Source organism: Prinia subflava, chromosome 1, assembly GCF_021018805.1.
Source record: "Prinia subflava isolate CZ2003 ecotype Zambia chromosome 1, Cam_Psub_1.2, whole genome shotgun sequence".
NCBI lineage: Eukaryota > Metazoa > Chordata > Aves > Passeriformes > Cisticolidae > Prinia > Prinia subflava.
This window is the reverse complement of record NC_086247.1, coordinates 119,453,920-119,470,223: the sequence shown is the minus strand read 5'-3', so window position 1 is coordinate 119,470,223 and position 16,304 is coordinate 119,453,920. Positions and strand designations below refer to the sequence as shown.

The 16,304-nt window shown below is 41.8% G+C and overlaps 1 protein-coding gene across 4 annotated transcripts in view; it reads left to right on the top strand.

Moving 5' to 3' along the window:
• CREB5 (cAMP responsive element binding protein 5) overlaps positions 1–14,392 on the top strand; it is a 256,147-nt gene extending 241,755 nt beyond the window's left edge. For 3 of the 4 annotated variants that reach the window (XM_063409813.1, XM_063409803.1, XM_063409824.1), the window contains 4 exons: positions 2,125–2,448; positions 7,565–7,792; positions 8,742–8,850; positions 9,981–14,392. In XM_063409813.1, coding sequence (XP_063265883.1) covers positions 2,125–2,448; positions 7,565–7,792; positions 8,742–8,850; positions 9,981–10,144 — 825 coding nt within the window. In that variant the 3' untranslated portion in view covers positions 10,145–14,392. Of the gene's footprint in view, positions 1–2,124; positions 2,449–7,564; positions 7,793–8,741; positions 9,302–9,980 lie in introns of all 4 variants that reach the window. The other variant, XR_010081997.1, reaches the window with a different exon arrangement.
• The last annotated feature ends 1,912 nt before the right edge of the window (positions 14,393–16,304 follow it).

Here is a 16,304-nt window from a genome sequence, read left to right as displayed (position 1 = left end):
TAACTCCAGTTATTCTGAGCATTGTGAGGAGCTGCTTTCAGTAGCCATGGTAGCACTGGAATTCAGGAACGTTCAGGACAACAGCTGCTCCACTCCTCCATTTGATGCTGGAATGGGTTACTACTATTGATTGCCCTCTGTTCTGACTTTAGGGGTAGAGAAGGAGGTACTTAACCTCATTGGCACAGTCACCTTTGATCTCTATTTTTGAGAAGATCATCAGGATGGGACACATGCCATATAGTTATGGTTTGATAGACTTTTTTAAGGAACCTTCTTAAAAGACATCAGTCTAGATTTCATTCTTGCAGACTGAAATACTGATGTGTTTTGCAAATATATATATATACATATATATATGTATTTAAGTCTTGGTCAGCCAATTGATCATTAGTGAAAGAAGTGACCAAATTTAGATTAATAGATCTATTAGAGTCTCAGTAGAATCGTCTTCATGAAGTCTGAAACAGCACACAGATATAAAAACTTGGGGATGACACTTTGAATTGATTGTTACTTCTTTTTCCCTTCCACAACCTTCTTTTCTTTCCTCTATTTTTCTTTCTTTTTTTTCCCTTAAGAATTGGTTTCTTTCTCACTCATAGTTGTACAAACACAGCTTTGAGCATAGAAGCCTTCACCTGTGGGCTTGCAGTATTGCAACAGACATGTTATTTCAATACAAAATAGACTGAAATCCCCATCTATAGGTTCTGAGTGTCCTGGCAGTCACTCTTTTTGTTTTAAAGACAGAACCAAAATGCAGTTCAGCCTGGCCATTCCTCTGCTGGCATTTTTGGTCACATTGGCTTATAGGATCTTCTAACACACAGACAGATATTGCTATGTGGAAAGGCATTTTTTTACTGACTGTCCTATGGTGGCATCTCCTACAGATGAGCTCTCTGCTATTCATTCTATCCTCTGGCTGGATAACACATTATGAGGTAGATGATGGGTTATTCAAACTGTGCTGGTCTGGCATCAAGTGATACCATGCACCTCCTTCCTTTTTTTTTTTTTTTTAATCTTAACATTTTCTGCTAATTACTTGAATTAGTGACAGCAAATCAACTGACTTCCTTGAAAATATAAAGCGTTAAAGAGTTCTTTGGTAGCTGCCTGTAGATAATGTTCTATGTTGAGCAAGAAGCAGAACCATGGATTGAAGGAGGTTTCTCTGGGTTTGGAAGAAACTCTTAGGCAGCATCTGTGAGTCCCTACCTTTGGCATACTCATGGAGGATGCCAGCAGTTTCAGTAGTCTCAGGCTCAGATGACACCAGCAAAGTGTCTGTATGCTGGTGCAGCTCACAGCTTTGGGATGACCTTGTAATGGTGCTGAAAGGGAACTTTTTTACTCTGTATTTCCACAATATCCTTTGTACTCAAAGGCCCTATGCTGCAGTCCAAAATGTTTCACCTTTTCCCACTGGCCTTTACTTGTGTTCAGTTAAAAGTACAAAACAAATCCCATTGATACTAAGGAAAGTTTTGCCCTAGTCAGATTGTACGCCCAGTGACCTGTGGCGTACAAAACAGAGAGAACTAAGCATGTGACAACAGGACAACACACACTTGAACTTTTCAGCAAAGGAGGATCAGGTTGAGGCCACCGTCATTATTTTCCCATCTTTATGATGAAAGAACAGGCTGGGTACTAGTACGCCTGATTCTGAAAAACATATCAATGCCATGTATTTTCCAATGATTCTTTTAAAAAATATCTGAAGTAAAAACAAGACAGGCACTTTGTTGCATCTTTATTTTAATCAGACCTTAATTTTTAAAAATTGGGAGAATACAAGCTTGTTGAAGGTAACCCTACTGAGCTGGCCAAAGGGAAAGACAGTTATTTTTTCTCAGAAGCACAGAGAGAAATGTGTAACTGTTATATTTCAATTCAGATGATTGTATCTTTAAATACTTGCAGTAGAAAATGAGATTAGAGCCCAATAATATGTTCTTTTTTAAACTGAAATAAGATGCCTCTTATCAAGGGAACAGCAAGAGAAAAACTAAATAAATCTCAAAACACAAGACAGGGCACCATTTCTGCAAGACCATTTTTGATTGTCAGATCACCATGTACGAATGTTGAATTTTCTGCCTTGTTCTGTTCCAGAGATTGAAGGCAGCACTGAGTCATCATCCTGCCGCCATGTCAAATGGGAATATGAACACCATGGGCCACATGATGGAGATGATGAGCTCGCGACAGGACCAGACGCCGCACCACCATATGCACTCACATCCTCATCAGCACCAGACACTGCCACCTCATCACTCGTACCCTCATCAGCACCAGCATCCGGCACACCACCCTCACCCTCAGCCTCATCACCAGCAGAACCATCCCCACCACCACTCCCACTCGCACCTTCACGCACACCCAGCGCACCACCAGACCTCGCCGCACCCCCCGCTGCACTCGGGCGGACAAGCACAGGTAGACCCTCATGTCCTGCTGCATCGCTCAGTTTTGCTGTTGGGTGGAGTTAAAGCCTGATCTCAGGGTTGTTTCTTCTTGCATGCATGTCTTGTTAGATACAAGCCCCTCAGGCTGCTTGTAAATGTCTGCTAATGGTGATGGGGATGCTGAAACTTTATTTAGAAAATGGAGTGAAGCAACAACTTGTTTTGCTGCCTAATTTACTTGACACTTGTAATTTCTTACTTTATAAGGAGCTCCAAGGCTTTTCAGTGCTCTGAGCTCTGCAGATTGCCACATATCCTTATATGGATGAGGTTTATTACAGAGACTGGCATATTATATATGTTGCTTAATGTGCTTGAACCTTCCTGTGCTTCTCAGGCCAAGATTTAACAAGCTGTATGAGTTGTACCTGCAGATATACATAACAAATTCTTTAGTGAAATGAAATGCCACTGGTGTGTGTGTGTGTGTGTGGCTGGGGGTATCCCAGACTAGAGATATCAGAGGTAATTCTAAGCTAGAATATGCTGTCTTAGAAAAGTTTAAATGATCCAGACCCTGTGAAGAGGACAGACATCTGCATAGAATGAGAGAAAGACTGTCTGCAATTAGTGCAGACAACTGTTGGTGCATATTGTGGCAGGAGAAAAAAGAGGGTGAAGCCAGACTTCTGGCTGAAGCTGAAGGAGAGAGATTTAAACAAAAAAGGCAAATCAAACTTGCATTCATGTGACAAGTCAGTGAAGGTCTCCACTGAATGAGGTGAAGAACTCAATTTTTTGGACCAGGTATATCGGCTTCAGCAATTTGGATAATTTGATATCTGAACTGAATGTTTCTTGAACTAATGAGCTAGTGAGCACAAAGTTTAGAAGAGTCATTTTTAAGAGGAATTCTATTAATGTCTTAAGATTATAGGCCTCTGCATCAGGGTCGCACAAGAAAAACAAAGCTCTGAGGGCAGTTACTGAAACAGGTCGGGTCTGGAGAGCAAAGTTAAGGAAGACAAACAGGCAGTGCATGGAATGTGAGGACAAAGAGGAATGCCAGCCATAAGAAGTTCAATCTGTGAAGTATTGTGTTGCTTGCAAATACCTTTCAGACAAGCTCTTAGAAAACATTAAAGAAAATGAGAGTATTTGGCTGACATCCCAGTGTCCCACAACATTAACTATTTACTAACATCTTGCTTTATTACTGCAGAGTCTGCAAGCACATGGGATTTCCCTAAAGTATTTGCTAATGTAAAATGAATTGTCAGCTTTAGAGAAACAGTCTAAGTAAGAGCAGCAGACTCCCCTGTGGGAGGATGTCCAGAGCTTTCCTAAGTTTACTTCGGTTTTTACTTTGTGAATTCAATTATTTTCCTATCTGTTAATGAGCTATTTTCCTTGGAGTTGTTTAAAAACTCCAATAAAAAAGACATCATCTCATATCAGAGAAACCAAAAGTAACCTGATTGCTGCATGGGAGATCCCTGAAAGAGTAAGGATAAAGTTGTGCTTAGCCAGCTGAGGACTCCATGGATGACACGGAGGATGTCACTGAACCTTCATTGAGGGGTTGCGAGGATAAACATGTTAATGCAGTTGAGGGCATCAGATCCCATGGTATGGAGCACTGCTGGAAAATATCCACAGCAACACTTTAAATGGGTGAGGAGAAAACTACTGGGGATAACAGCTACCAGGGGAAAACAAACCTCACAGTTTTAAGGAAAATATTAGTAAGCCAATGGCCTTCCTCTAAACCCTCTTGAACAGGGACCTTGACTTTCTTACCCAGAGAGGACAGCTTCTTGTGCTTTGTATTCCCTGCCAGCTAGGCACCCCAAAAGACCCTCAGGCAGGCTAGAAGAGGTACAGGCACATGGGTAGATGGGCTGACCGGCAGCCACAACGCTGTGTCAGGGTCACCCTGTGTCCAGCACCACACAGTCTCTGGAGCTAGGTCTGTGCAGTCTAATAAGCTTTGCCATGCACAGTATGTTGCTGGAGGCAACAGACTCCATGGTTGTAAGTGTCACCAAGGGGATCAGACAGAGGATGATGGAGTAGGAATCCCAGAGTCAGTGGCTTTTCCGGGCAGCAGAGCTCTTGCTGTGCATCTGCTTCTCTGGTGCAAAGGCAATAGTGATTTCTGAACAGATGCATTAGAGGGGAGAAAAGAAGGGCTTGCTGAGTAATAACCACATAGTTATTACTTTCAAAGCTCATCCGTAGTCCCCATGGTAATGGCTTCTTTGAGGATCAGATTGCTCCAACAGACATTAATTTTATGGTGCGATTTTCCAATTATTAACCTCCTTATTCTTCTGAGCCAGTTTCTTCCATTCCAAACCACCTGCCAAATGACAGCATGGTCCATGCTGCTGTAAGCTGCATACTCCCATGCTGAGACTGTTGTTATTCTGCACCATGCCCTTCTGTAATGTTAGAATTCATTTCATGCTTTTCAGCTACCATTTTGATACACAGGAGCCCAAGGCATTATGTTTTCATAGAATAAGTGAATGGGTATTAGTTTTGTGGTAAATTGCAAAGAACAGAAATAATTATTGGATAAAAGTAGAAATCAGCTTCTGATAGGTATCATTCTGAGAAAGAGAGATATTTTACCAAGTTCTAGCTATGCTGCCTCAACTACTACAAAAATTATACTACTTTTCAGCATTGGTCTTCTAAATATTTCTTTATATCAAACTTGCCAGAGTGATAGCTCAAGTGGAGTTTGAGTTTAGATGCCATTTCATTCTTAGCTGTCCTATGTTTGTCTTCATCATGGATATGTGATTAGCATCCTCTAAGGACACCAAAATTAACATGTATTTTTATATTCAGTTCATTTTCTTTCCTAAGTCCTAGGCAGGGCAATGAAATCCTGCTAGAGAATGATGCTTAGATGATTACTAAGATATAGTCTAACATACTTCATTGTTAAGAGCTATCAAGTCAGAGTCAGTTAATTATCCCACGTGACATTATTAGTGGAATAATGGCTGCCCTTATAATTAATATCTTTCTGAGATGGAGAGCAGATTTTGTTGTTCTGAAAATGCACTCTGACTACCCAGAGACTGCCTGGTATATTCTGAGAACAAAATTGCTCACTAGTTATTCAGGAGAAAATGACCATATGAGAGGAATTTTTAAAAAATAAATTTGTATAGTTACCTTTTTCTCTTTGTACCAGACTTCAGTGAGAGAGTTAAGAAACAAAAAATTTTTAAGCTGAATGGAAAAGGAGCAACAGATCTCTGAAGTCTGGAAAGGTGCTATGTGTGAGAAAATGAAATGTCTATGGTGAGATGTTGACATTAAAAGTTATTTGTGAGACCTCTGCACTCAGACATATTGCTAAAGAGGCAGCATGAGCAGCCCTGGTGGACAGGGTGCAGCTGGAATCCCTTGGCAGTGGTGTCCTGGCAGAAGCCACGGGATGCTGGTGAGAATGGGGGCCGTGCCCACTGCAGCTGCCATGGACCTGGCACTCCAACCCTCAGTGTGGATAGCATGTTGAAGATTTTATCAGCAAACATATGGAGTTTATGCAAGCTGAAATTTTAAAAATCGGTCAGAAAATGTGGGGTGGCTTATTTATTTTTAGAAAGTTATTCCTAAAAAATTTTTTTCTGCTCCTGTGAGAGAGATTCCCTGACAATGCAACATAAAGCTGGGAATAAATTTGGCCTTATTCAAAAAGCGTTATCAGATGTTACAGAATAATTACACATAAAATTGCCACTGTAATTGCCACAAGTCAGCTGAGGGAGGGAGCAAACTAGATTCTAGACAGAAAAGACACCTCAACTTCTCAAGACTCAAAACGATAGTATCATTTTAATTGAGACAGACGGAGGTGTTAGGCAAACACATTAATTGCAGCAATTGAAATTCAGGGCTCAGTCTGACAAAGCACTGAGTACGTCCACTCCCTGGAGTCAAAAGGAAGCACCTTGGAGGTTTGGGCCTTTGCCAGAACAAGAGGGCTAATTTTGAGTCAACAATTCAAGTTTCCAGACCGTTCCAGACTGTGCAGGAGTGGCAGCAGCAATGTGTGAGCAATACCATCCATGGACTGGGTTCCCAGACCCCAGGGAGAGGGAGAGAAAGAGTGTCTCTGGAGCCCTGTAGCCTGGGTGTCACAGAGAGGCAGGAAATTAGTCCAAAATCCTATTCCCAGGCAATCAAACATTTAATCTGGCTCTGGTTCCTGACAGGAATGTGGGAATGTTCCATCTGCCCAGGAGTCAACTGGAGAATAGTTTACATGGCGCTGTCCTCATCATGCACCTTTTCTGTAATATTGTGGGCCAGTTACTTTCAGGAGCAGGATCAATATTCCCCTGCACTTGAAAAAGCATAAATACATGTTTTTTTCCATTGTTTTGTAGCAGTGGACTGGATGTGGTGTTCGTCTACTCTCAAAGCCAGGGATAAATTGAATAAAAAAAAGTATAGTGTCCACAGCACAGAGGTCAAATGGAAACTGGTAAGAGGAATATCCCTCATCCACACAGTGCGGGGACATCAAAACACAGGTTCAAGCTCAATTCATCAAGACACAGGTTCAACCTAAACTCTTTCTTTGCCCCTGAGGGACAGTGAGGTCTGCTGCCCTTGTGCAACCCCAGCCCACAGCTTCCCAGCTCCATGCAGGTGCAAAGAGTTCTGCAGCTCCTGTCTACAGAGATGGCAAAGATCGAGGTGGTGATGGTGAAGCTTGGAAAATAGAAATGGCCTAAAATTCTGGAGGCAACTGGGGGCCAAGGGGAGAGACACAGAAATTAGACCATTACGGTCCTCTGCTTTGATTAAAACAGATTCTGAGAGAAACTGGACATGGTTTGAAATAGGTGGTGGCAGAGAGTCTAAGTGAATGTTTTTAAGAACCAACTCAAGGGAGAAAAAATGTTTAGAGGATCATTTCAAAAAAATCTCTCCTTTGACCATGGCAAGGATTTGCCAGCAGCTACTTTCAGTGGCACTTGCTGCAGCTTTTGACTTGAGCCTGTTGCAGACCTTGCTTGGGAGCAGGCAGAGTGTGTGAGATTTCCCTTCCCATTCCAGCATCCCCCTCTGTAAGTTCCCCCTCACCACCCCCTGCAAAACGTCTTGCTGCCGTGCAGGTCTCGCCGGCGGCGCAGCAGATGCAGCCCACGCAGACGGTACAGCCACCACAGCCGACTGGAGGTCGCCGGAGGAGAGTGGTGGACGAAGACCCAGATGAGAGGAGGAGGAAATTTCTGGAAAGGAACCGAGCCGCTGCCACGCGTTGCAGACAGAAGAGGAAGGTCTGGGTGATGTCACTGGAAAAGAAAGCAGAAGAGCTCACCCAGACAAACATGCAGCTTCAGGTGCGAGCCACTGTCTGCGCCCCTGAAGACACAGAGGGGCTCTTTGTGCTTGACTGACGGTGCCTTTGGGGCTGCCCCTGCACAGTCAGCTCCTAGTGGGAGCTCAGGCATAATCAGTCTGTTAATCAAGATGTGTGTGCTTCAATTAAAGAAATAATTACATTTTAGCGGGATAAGCCAGGAAAAAGCTGTCTTGGGATTTAGAAACCTTCACTAGATGGAGTTGTATTTATTTTCTTTCCTTGTCACTGCTTTTTGTGGGGATTGTTTTTTTAAGTGCCATTAACATGTCCGTAATGCATTTCTTCAGAGCAGAGCATGTAGTTAACCCTCTTTCAAAGCCAGCAAGATAGAAGCACAGATAGTCTATCAGTGAGGAAAATGAACTGGATAGATAAAAATACCACAAATATTATAATAAAAGCCCTTCTTACACTGCTGTCCTTCTTATGGTAGGCACAGTACTTCTGCTTCATGCAGAGGTGTGCCTGCATGCTGCCAAGGGCAGAAAACCATTTGTAGAATGGCAGTCCTCCAGAACATTTTCCCACAAAACTCAGAGGTGTGAGCAGCACCCAGGCACTGGCTGCAGCTGAGCTGTAGGTGACAGCAGTCCTGCCACCATGCCCCTGAGCACGGCAACATGGCCTTTGCCCCATGGGTCTGCCCCCTGGCCTCATGCAGAGAACCCGGGATTTCCCAAGTAGACTGGAACATTGCCTTAAGCATCTCTGGTGCTGTGAACTTAGTTCATTTGTCATACCGTCTTCAGAGGTTACGAAATAATGTCACTGACAAATGTTAACATAAGCCCGGCATACAAGCACCTGAATGCCTGTTTAGCTCAGTTCTTTCAAAGTTATGGAGCAGGGTTTATGTTCTTGGTTTAAGCTTTGTGGAATAGCGTGGTTTAAGCTTTGTTGCTAACCAGTCTCTCTTTCTTCTCTAGAACGAGGTTTCCATGCTGAAAAATGAGGTAGCACAGCTGAAACAGTTATTGTTAACACATAAAGACTGTCCGATAACAGCCATGCAGAAAGAATCACAAGGATATCTAAGTAAGTAGCTGGTATGTTTGCGCTGTCTCCACACTCCTCACAGGAAAGCAAACCTTCCAATTCTTCCCTCCAGAACCCCTTCTTGGTCATATTATCACTTGAACCTGTCTTCTCAAACATCATCCGAGCCATCCAGTCTCCTGCCCTTATTTATCCAGCCCCGCTCAAAACCAAAAAAGCCCCGGTTTGCGTCCCACTCAGCAGAGCTAGCCTTCCCCACCCCTCCTTTCGGCAAGGAGATGCACACGGATGGACGCTCACTCCCCTGTGGAGGATCCTGCTTGAACTCACAGCTCCAAACCTGCAAGAGTCCTCCTGGGCACGGCGCTGCCGGAACCTTAAAATAACTCTCAAAAGGAAAGTTAAAAAGGAAAACATTACAGTCCCCTCCAGCGAAAATGGTACTGTGCTCTGACAGTGGCACAGACCAGGCCTGGCGCAGGTTTTCAAGGTTTGTTAACTCTTTTTTAACTCTCATCTTCCTTTCTTTTTTTTTTCCCCCAAAAAATTCTCAGCTAACAGAGACAATTCTTTCTAGTTGATGCATTTTATGAGTGTAGTAATTTAGAGATAAATTCTCTGTTTCATTCTAGAACAGAAGAGCCTCAGGGCTTGCTTGATTGTGACACTGTCTAAAATAGAGCCAATTTCTGTCTCCTCTGCATCACTATGCATCTGTCTCTTTAACGGTACTCAAAGAAAAAATACATAATTGCATTACGTACCTATCAGCTGTTGCTGGAATTAGATTTTCTGTGCTGCAGCGCACTGCACTCTAATTTTGATTCCTGCTGGAACAAATAAAGCATTTAAGCATCCCAACTGATTTTAAGGACCTTAAGATATCAGACTTTTTATCCCAACATTAGTTTCAGTTATTAAGGTCTTGGACTTTTTTCAAGGTCTCAGCTCCTGAAGTCAGGTTGGTATCAGAGAAGCTGGCTTGAAAAAAAGAACGAAAACTAAATCCTAAGACTGAGAGTGTTGGATAACTGTAATTATATTTTGAAATGCTGGGACTTGTGCATGCTTCAGGTTTTCAGTATTTCCAAGAGTGTCACCCAGCCTAGGTTTTTTACTTGGATGGAAAAATGAATGTGTGTTGTCTCTGTGCCCTCATTCCCTTCTAGGTCCTGAGAGCAGCCCTCCTGCAAGCCCGGTCCCAGCTTGCTCCCAGCAGCAAGTCATCCAGCACAACACCATAACAACCTCCTCCTCCGTCAGTGACGTCGTGGGAAGCTCCACTCTCACCCAGCTCGCCAGCCACAGAACAGACATCAACCCCATCCTTTAAAAGTGGTTGATATGAAACTGCTGGGGGAGTGTGGTACTGTATCAAAGCGTCCTCTCTGCTAAGGACATTTGCAACTATAACTCAAGCCTGGAAGATTCCTCAGTTCTTGAAAGACTCTGGCTATTCATTTTTATAGTTATTAAAATGTCTTTTATACTTAGTTACATAAAAGGGAGTTACGCAATTAATATGCTATCAGCTTGAGAAGTGCTTTGGTGCTTTCTCCATTTTTTTGGTACCAGTTACTTGTTTATAAACCTAACTGTTTCTGTACATAGTCATGTTTCCTTCTCACCAGTCTAGCCTGCAGCCTCAGAAATACAAAGTTGTGTTAAACTGCAGCTTGTTAGCCAATGTGAGGCATGAAAAGTATTAAACAGAGTCAAACACAGGTAACTAGGAGTAATTAGGCTATAAATATAGAGTAAGGGCATCTGCTGACAGCACAATAAAAAAGAGTTAGCATTGTGCTATCAGCAGACCGCGTCTCGCATTCAGAGCCTCTTTCAGAGCAGTTATATAGGATGTGGCTTCAGGACAAAATCAAGCCCAAATAGTGTGCTCTTTTGTCCAGCCCTCCCCCTTCTCTCTCCGCTACCCTGGCCTTTTTCTCCTCCAGTTATTCTCACACCTTCCTTTTCCCTTCCCTTTTAATTCCCCAGCTTTTTTTTTCCTTGCTGCTTTTTTTTTCCATTCCAAGGCTTTCTCGCTTCTGTCTTTTTCTCAAAGAATGGTAATGAACAAGCAAAAACTTCAAGCCCACCTAAAATCTGTCGGCACGGCCGCTGCTTTCACTAGCTCTTCACCAACAGTTGGGCTGTGCCAAGCATTTGGCTTTTAAAAAATACAAATGCTCCTGATTTAGTGTTTTTAATAAATACGGAAAGGCGAAAACAGCGCAGCCGCAGGTGAAGCAGGATGGTGAGCCAGCTGTGTTGATGCTAGCGGCCCTATAAGCTTCTGTGGTGCAGCAGAGGCATAGCAAGCAACACCTGAGAGTCACAGCAGTATTTTGCACTGCCAGTCATTAACGTAGGAAAATACATGTGTATATAATAATTCAGAAAAGTTCTATTCCCTAACCTGGTTGCGTTGTTCTAGCAACGAAAGCTAACAGCCTCAGGCTTCATGGGCTATAAATGAGAAATAAATCACTGTAATGGTTCTGACCAGTTGGAAAAATGCCATTTTCAATTCCCAGGGAAAGACCTGCTCTCTGCAGGCATTCCTTTAAATGTTCATGGACTGATCCCAGGCTGGCAGACAGCAGTGTAGCTTCACTGACTTTAATGGCACTTAACACCCGCTTACCGCGGGTAAGGAATTGTTCTTTAGGATGCTAAATAATTTTTAGAAGGCACGCAGCGGCTAAAAAATGCTGCAAGAATGCCAAGTCCCACACTTGGGATAAAATACAGTCCTGCAGAGAGGGTCTGGAAAAGAGCCTTATGCCACAATTAAGGTTTTTGTTTGGACTTAGAGCCTGCCCCTCAGCACAACTGATTTGCATCCCCGAGTGGTCCCAGTGATTGATGGGAAAATCAGACAGAGATGATGCCAGTTAATTATGCTGCCTTGCTGTATATTGGGACCTGATTTTGCTCTCAAATCTGTCAGTGGCAAAACCTCCTGCTGCTCGCCCAGGGAGCAGGCTTCGAGCTGGTGAAAAAGGTTCAAATATTTTGAGCTGCATCTTTAAAAGAAATATTCACATTATTCCCAGCAAGTCCTCTAGCCCCAAACACACTTTGTTCTGAAGCAAAGACCTCTTCCTTAAAGACTGTCTTTGGTCTTTGGAGGAGCCATGGGTTTTAAAAGGGTGAGTCTTCTTCATGCGGGAGGAAAAGTGAAACAACTGAAGTGTGAGGAGGCACTATAAGGAGCAGGGCCTGTCTGGAAGGGAAAGCAAATTTCTAAGCATCCTTCATTGCCGAATTAGTTCTTATCTTGGTGACTAACTTTTTATCAGTATTCTTTTCTTTAACAGCTCACTTTCCATTTATGCAAATACATTCAAAAGAAGAAGATTTTTAATGTACAGTGTAAATCTTGACTTGATTATATAGTCTAAGAACCAAAAAAAAAATTATGAAAAAATACAAATGTAAAGGATTTTCTATTATATTTTAGACAAACATATACTTTTAAAGTGTTTTAAATACTGAATCTATAATTTTTTTTTAATCTCCAGTTGTAATAGCTAAATGGTTTTGCTTCATCATGGCTCCCAAGAGAACTTTTTTCAAATAATGCAGTCGAGAAAAATGTTCCAGCTGAGTATCCACTATGTAAAAAACCCAAATAAGCATTTCCCCTACATCTGAATTTCATCATTCACCATCAAAAAGGAAATGCCATTGCAGGGTTAATTTAAAAAACTTTCCCTCTATATGGGTAGCACTTAAATACATTAAAAAATAAAAATCAAAGGTTTTGGTAATATTAAAATACCCAGTTGAGCTACACTGCACTAGAATTACGGTTTAGCTTCATTTTATTCAGTCTTCTCAATTAAAATATTTAGCTGTTAAAATGAAAGCCTCTACATTAGAAAGAAAAAAAAAAAAAAAAGGAAAAATACAAAAACCTTGCCTAAGTTTTGTTAAATTCAGCAACCTGACAGTTTGACTGATGTGTATTATATATAGCTCAATTATTTCTTTTTTTAATGCTAACTAGGCAAGCCAACCACACATGTTGGCCTAAATGTGTAATTACAATGAAATGTCTCCTCTCTATACTATTGGCCTTTAGGTATAATCCTTGCTAGTGATGTGGAAATAAGTAAAGGATGAAAAGCTATTTGCTATTGCTTCTTGTAATTCTGTCACAGGTTCACAGGCCAAGATAACATGCAGCATATTTATATCGGCTGTATCATCAGGAAAAGGACCAACCGTACCAGGCACCTTATATTATTCATCAGATTTGCTTCCACATTAAAATGCTCTTGTTTTCCAGGGGAGTGATCCTGCAGCCTTTCCTCCAGCTGCTGGTCCAACCGGGCACTGGAGGCTGCTTGATCAAGGGCTGCGGGAGAAGCCCCAGCCTTCTGTCTCCAGGATGTCCCTCTGCCATGTGGTCAGTGGCAGCAGCCTCTTCCTAAGCACGTCACTCTAAATGCACTTCCTGGGCCCTTTCCATCAAGGAGGAATCCTGCTTTTCCACGAGCTGCTTCTGGAGACTGCTCCACTTTCCTCTTGCCCTGCCAATCCAGCCTGTTGCCCGGCTCACCAGGCTCTGTGCCCTATCCCACTGCCAGCAAAGGACAACTCCGATCACTTCCATCATCCACTCTCTGGGGCACCGGCAGGGTGGTGAGCCTTGGCCAGTGCCTTGTTCAGGAGGAGGTGTTCCCATACCATAGACAGCGTCTCGTGGGTGTGATGTTGGAAGCAGGATGGAAATCTCAGCCACGGAGAACTGCAATACTTTGATCAGAAAGAAATGATGCTGCGATGCAGCTCTGGCACCCCCAGCCCCCCTTCCCCAAGTCAGTTTATGCAAGCCATATTCATAACGCTGCCTGTGGGAGACAAGTAGTTTGTGTGCTATCATGGTGTGTTTTATAAGGACAACGACGACGATGATGATGATTTACGGAGAATTTCTTGCTGTTGGGAGTTAATTCCTGCTATGAAGCTAAATGTCTGCTGCCCATATTCTGAATAGTGGAAAGTCAATGGTTCAGTGCCTCGGTGCTTGTGGATTTAGTGTTAATGAACTCAGTCCTGTTAACTAACAAGCCAGCTATAACTGTTGTTAAATGCCCAACTTTTGAGGATTCATATTTTTTTAAGCAACAATATTTAGTGTTGAAAACTAGCCTTTTAGTTTAGGCAAAATGTGCTTTTTAGCAGCTGATACCTTTTTTTTAAAAAAAGCGTATAGAGTGAATTTATGAAAATTCATGAGGACCAAAGCAATTTTAAAACAGGAATCTATTAATTTAGTATTCACATAGAATTTTATAAAGTATTTATTAATAAATGTTATTTTAACACATTCCATTTGAACAGTATTCTTGTACAGAATCTGTTTGTTTTTTGTTTTAAAGTTACAATATTAGTTTTGCAATAAACTACTCTAGGTGTGTGTGCATCTTAATCTTTCAGGGTCTCAAGCAGAAGTCATCCATCTAAGATGGAAAAGTCTGCTGAGGTCAGTTGTACAGAAATTCCTAGAATTAAAAGTTTTCCTTAAAGCAGCATCTGCTTTTTTTCTTTTTTTTTTTTTTTTTTTTTTTTTTTGTAACAATGAAACAAGTTACAAACTTTCAGTTGTTTCCTTGTATTGCAAAATGTGCTTTCTCGTTTTAGAAAGCATGAGTCAATGTATAACTGGAAAGCCTGTAATTTTTTTTCTGTGTTTTTTTTTTAAGGCTGATTTTATACATCACCACAGAAGATCTAACCCCATCCTCATTTCTTGCCTAATATCACATAGTGAGTTGCACTATACTGCCTTATCATTGCCTCTTCAGTCCTCTTACTAAGCAGTGTTCCTTAGATTTAGACCATTGAAGCTCCATTATACATCAGAGAAATTTACTGGACGGGGAAGAAGAGAAAAAAATTGATCTGTAGACATAAAACCTAAACTGTGCCTATAAAACAAAACCAGTTACAACTAATTAGTATCCTATTTCTACATTTCAATTATTTATATTCTTTTAAAATTGCACTTTAGCTCTTGCTCTCTTTCTTGCTCTCCCTTGTTGAATCATTTATAAATGCTCTTGTAAAAGTTTTGCACCAGATACATTTATATGCTTTCACTGGTGGCATATCTACAACTTGTCTCTCACACCTGCCCGAGCAGAGAAGCTGAGACCAGCCAGTCTGCAGTGTGACTTAGACTTCACACCCTCTTCATGACAGCATATAAATGTTTTATTATGCAATGTGTGTGACGTGAGGCAGCATCTAAGCTACATTTATAATCCCTCATCCCAAGAACCAAAGTGTCCTGTATGTTGTAAGGTCAGGAGACTGGCTCTGTTGTGCATTGTCATGCACTTTGACTCTTGTCCAACTCACAGTAGCTGCAAAGCTGCAGTGGTAACAGTGGCCATACTATGTATTAGAGTTCTGAATCAATAAAATATGTTGCCTTATAACTTGACTAGGGACAGCACCTTTAAAAACAAAAAGGAGACAAAAAACTTCTAAGGACAAATAAAAGCAATAAAATCTCAAGCGATTTGAACACCAAAAAAAAAAAAAAAGGTTCCATTTTTCAACATCTGAAACGATCACCTTACTGCATAGACAAAAAAGGCTGTTTACATCCATAACCTTTTTTTTTTTCCCCAGAGCTTACCTTTATCTCAGTTTTATCAGTGGCTTTACATTTAAGAGCTAAATTGCTCACTATTATTGGTTTTCCATAGCTTTCAAAATTACTTTATAGCAAATCCTAAACTGCACGAGGCCAAAAATGTCAGTGTTCACACACACTCAGAGACAAGATTGATTCTCTAAGTGGAAATCTGATCCTTTCCCAGGCTCTCCTTGGACTGGAATCAATAACTGCAACTCATTATATTTAGATCAATGTGTAATACCTGGGATTCAGGATCTCCAGTTCTACATTTATGCAAGTTAAATGTTAGTATTGCTAAGGTGCACCTGGTGGAACTGTTCACAAAGCCCGTGGTCAGAGCCTGCCATCTGAAGCTGTGAGAGTCTTAGACCCAAATATCTTTCTTGACTAAAAATCTGTGTGACAGCCTTCTGAACAAAGACTGAAAGCTTCCAGCTTTGCAGAAACTGCAGCAGTGTCCTGGGGCAAGGGAGGTGGGAGAATTGATTGGGCATTTCAAGAGAAATGTTTTCCTTGCTGGAATCTAGGAAATTTCAGAGAATTATTTTCCCCACCCCACAGAGCTGAGATTGCAAGGAGTTCCCTGACAGAGATCACCTTTAGCATGCTTCCACAAGAAAAACTACTTTGCACGAAAGGTGTATTCACTCTTCTGACTAAGAACAATAGCCACTGAGAGTTTTGCCAAGGACTTTATCATTGGGACCCAAGTGTTTCCCAGCCCATGGCCGTGAGCTCTGTATCCCTCTCTCTGTAGCAGCTCTCTTCAAACACTGGGTAGCACTCAGTGAACATTGCTTCTTTGGACTATTCCCATTGTCCTCGTTTTAAGGAA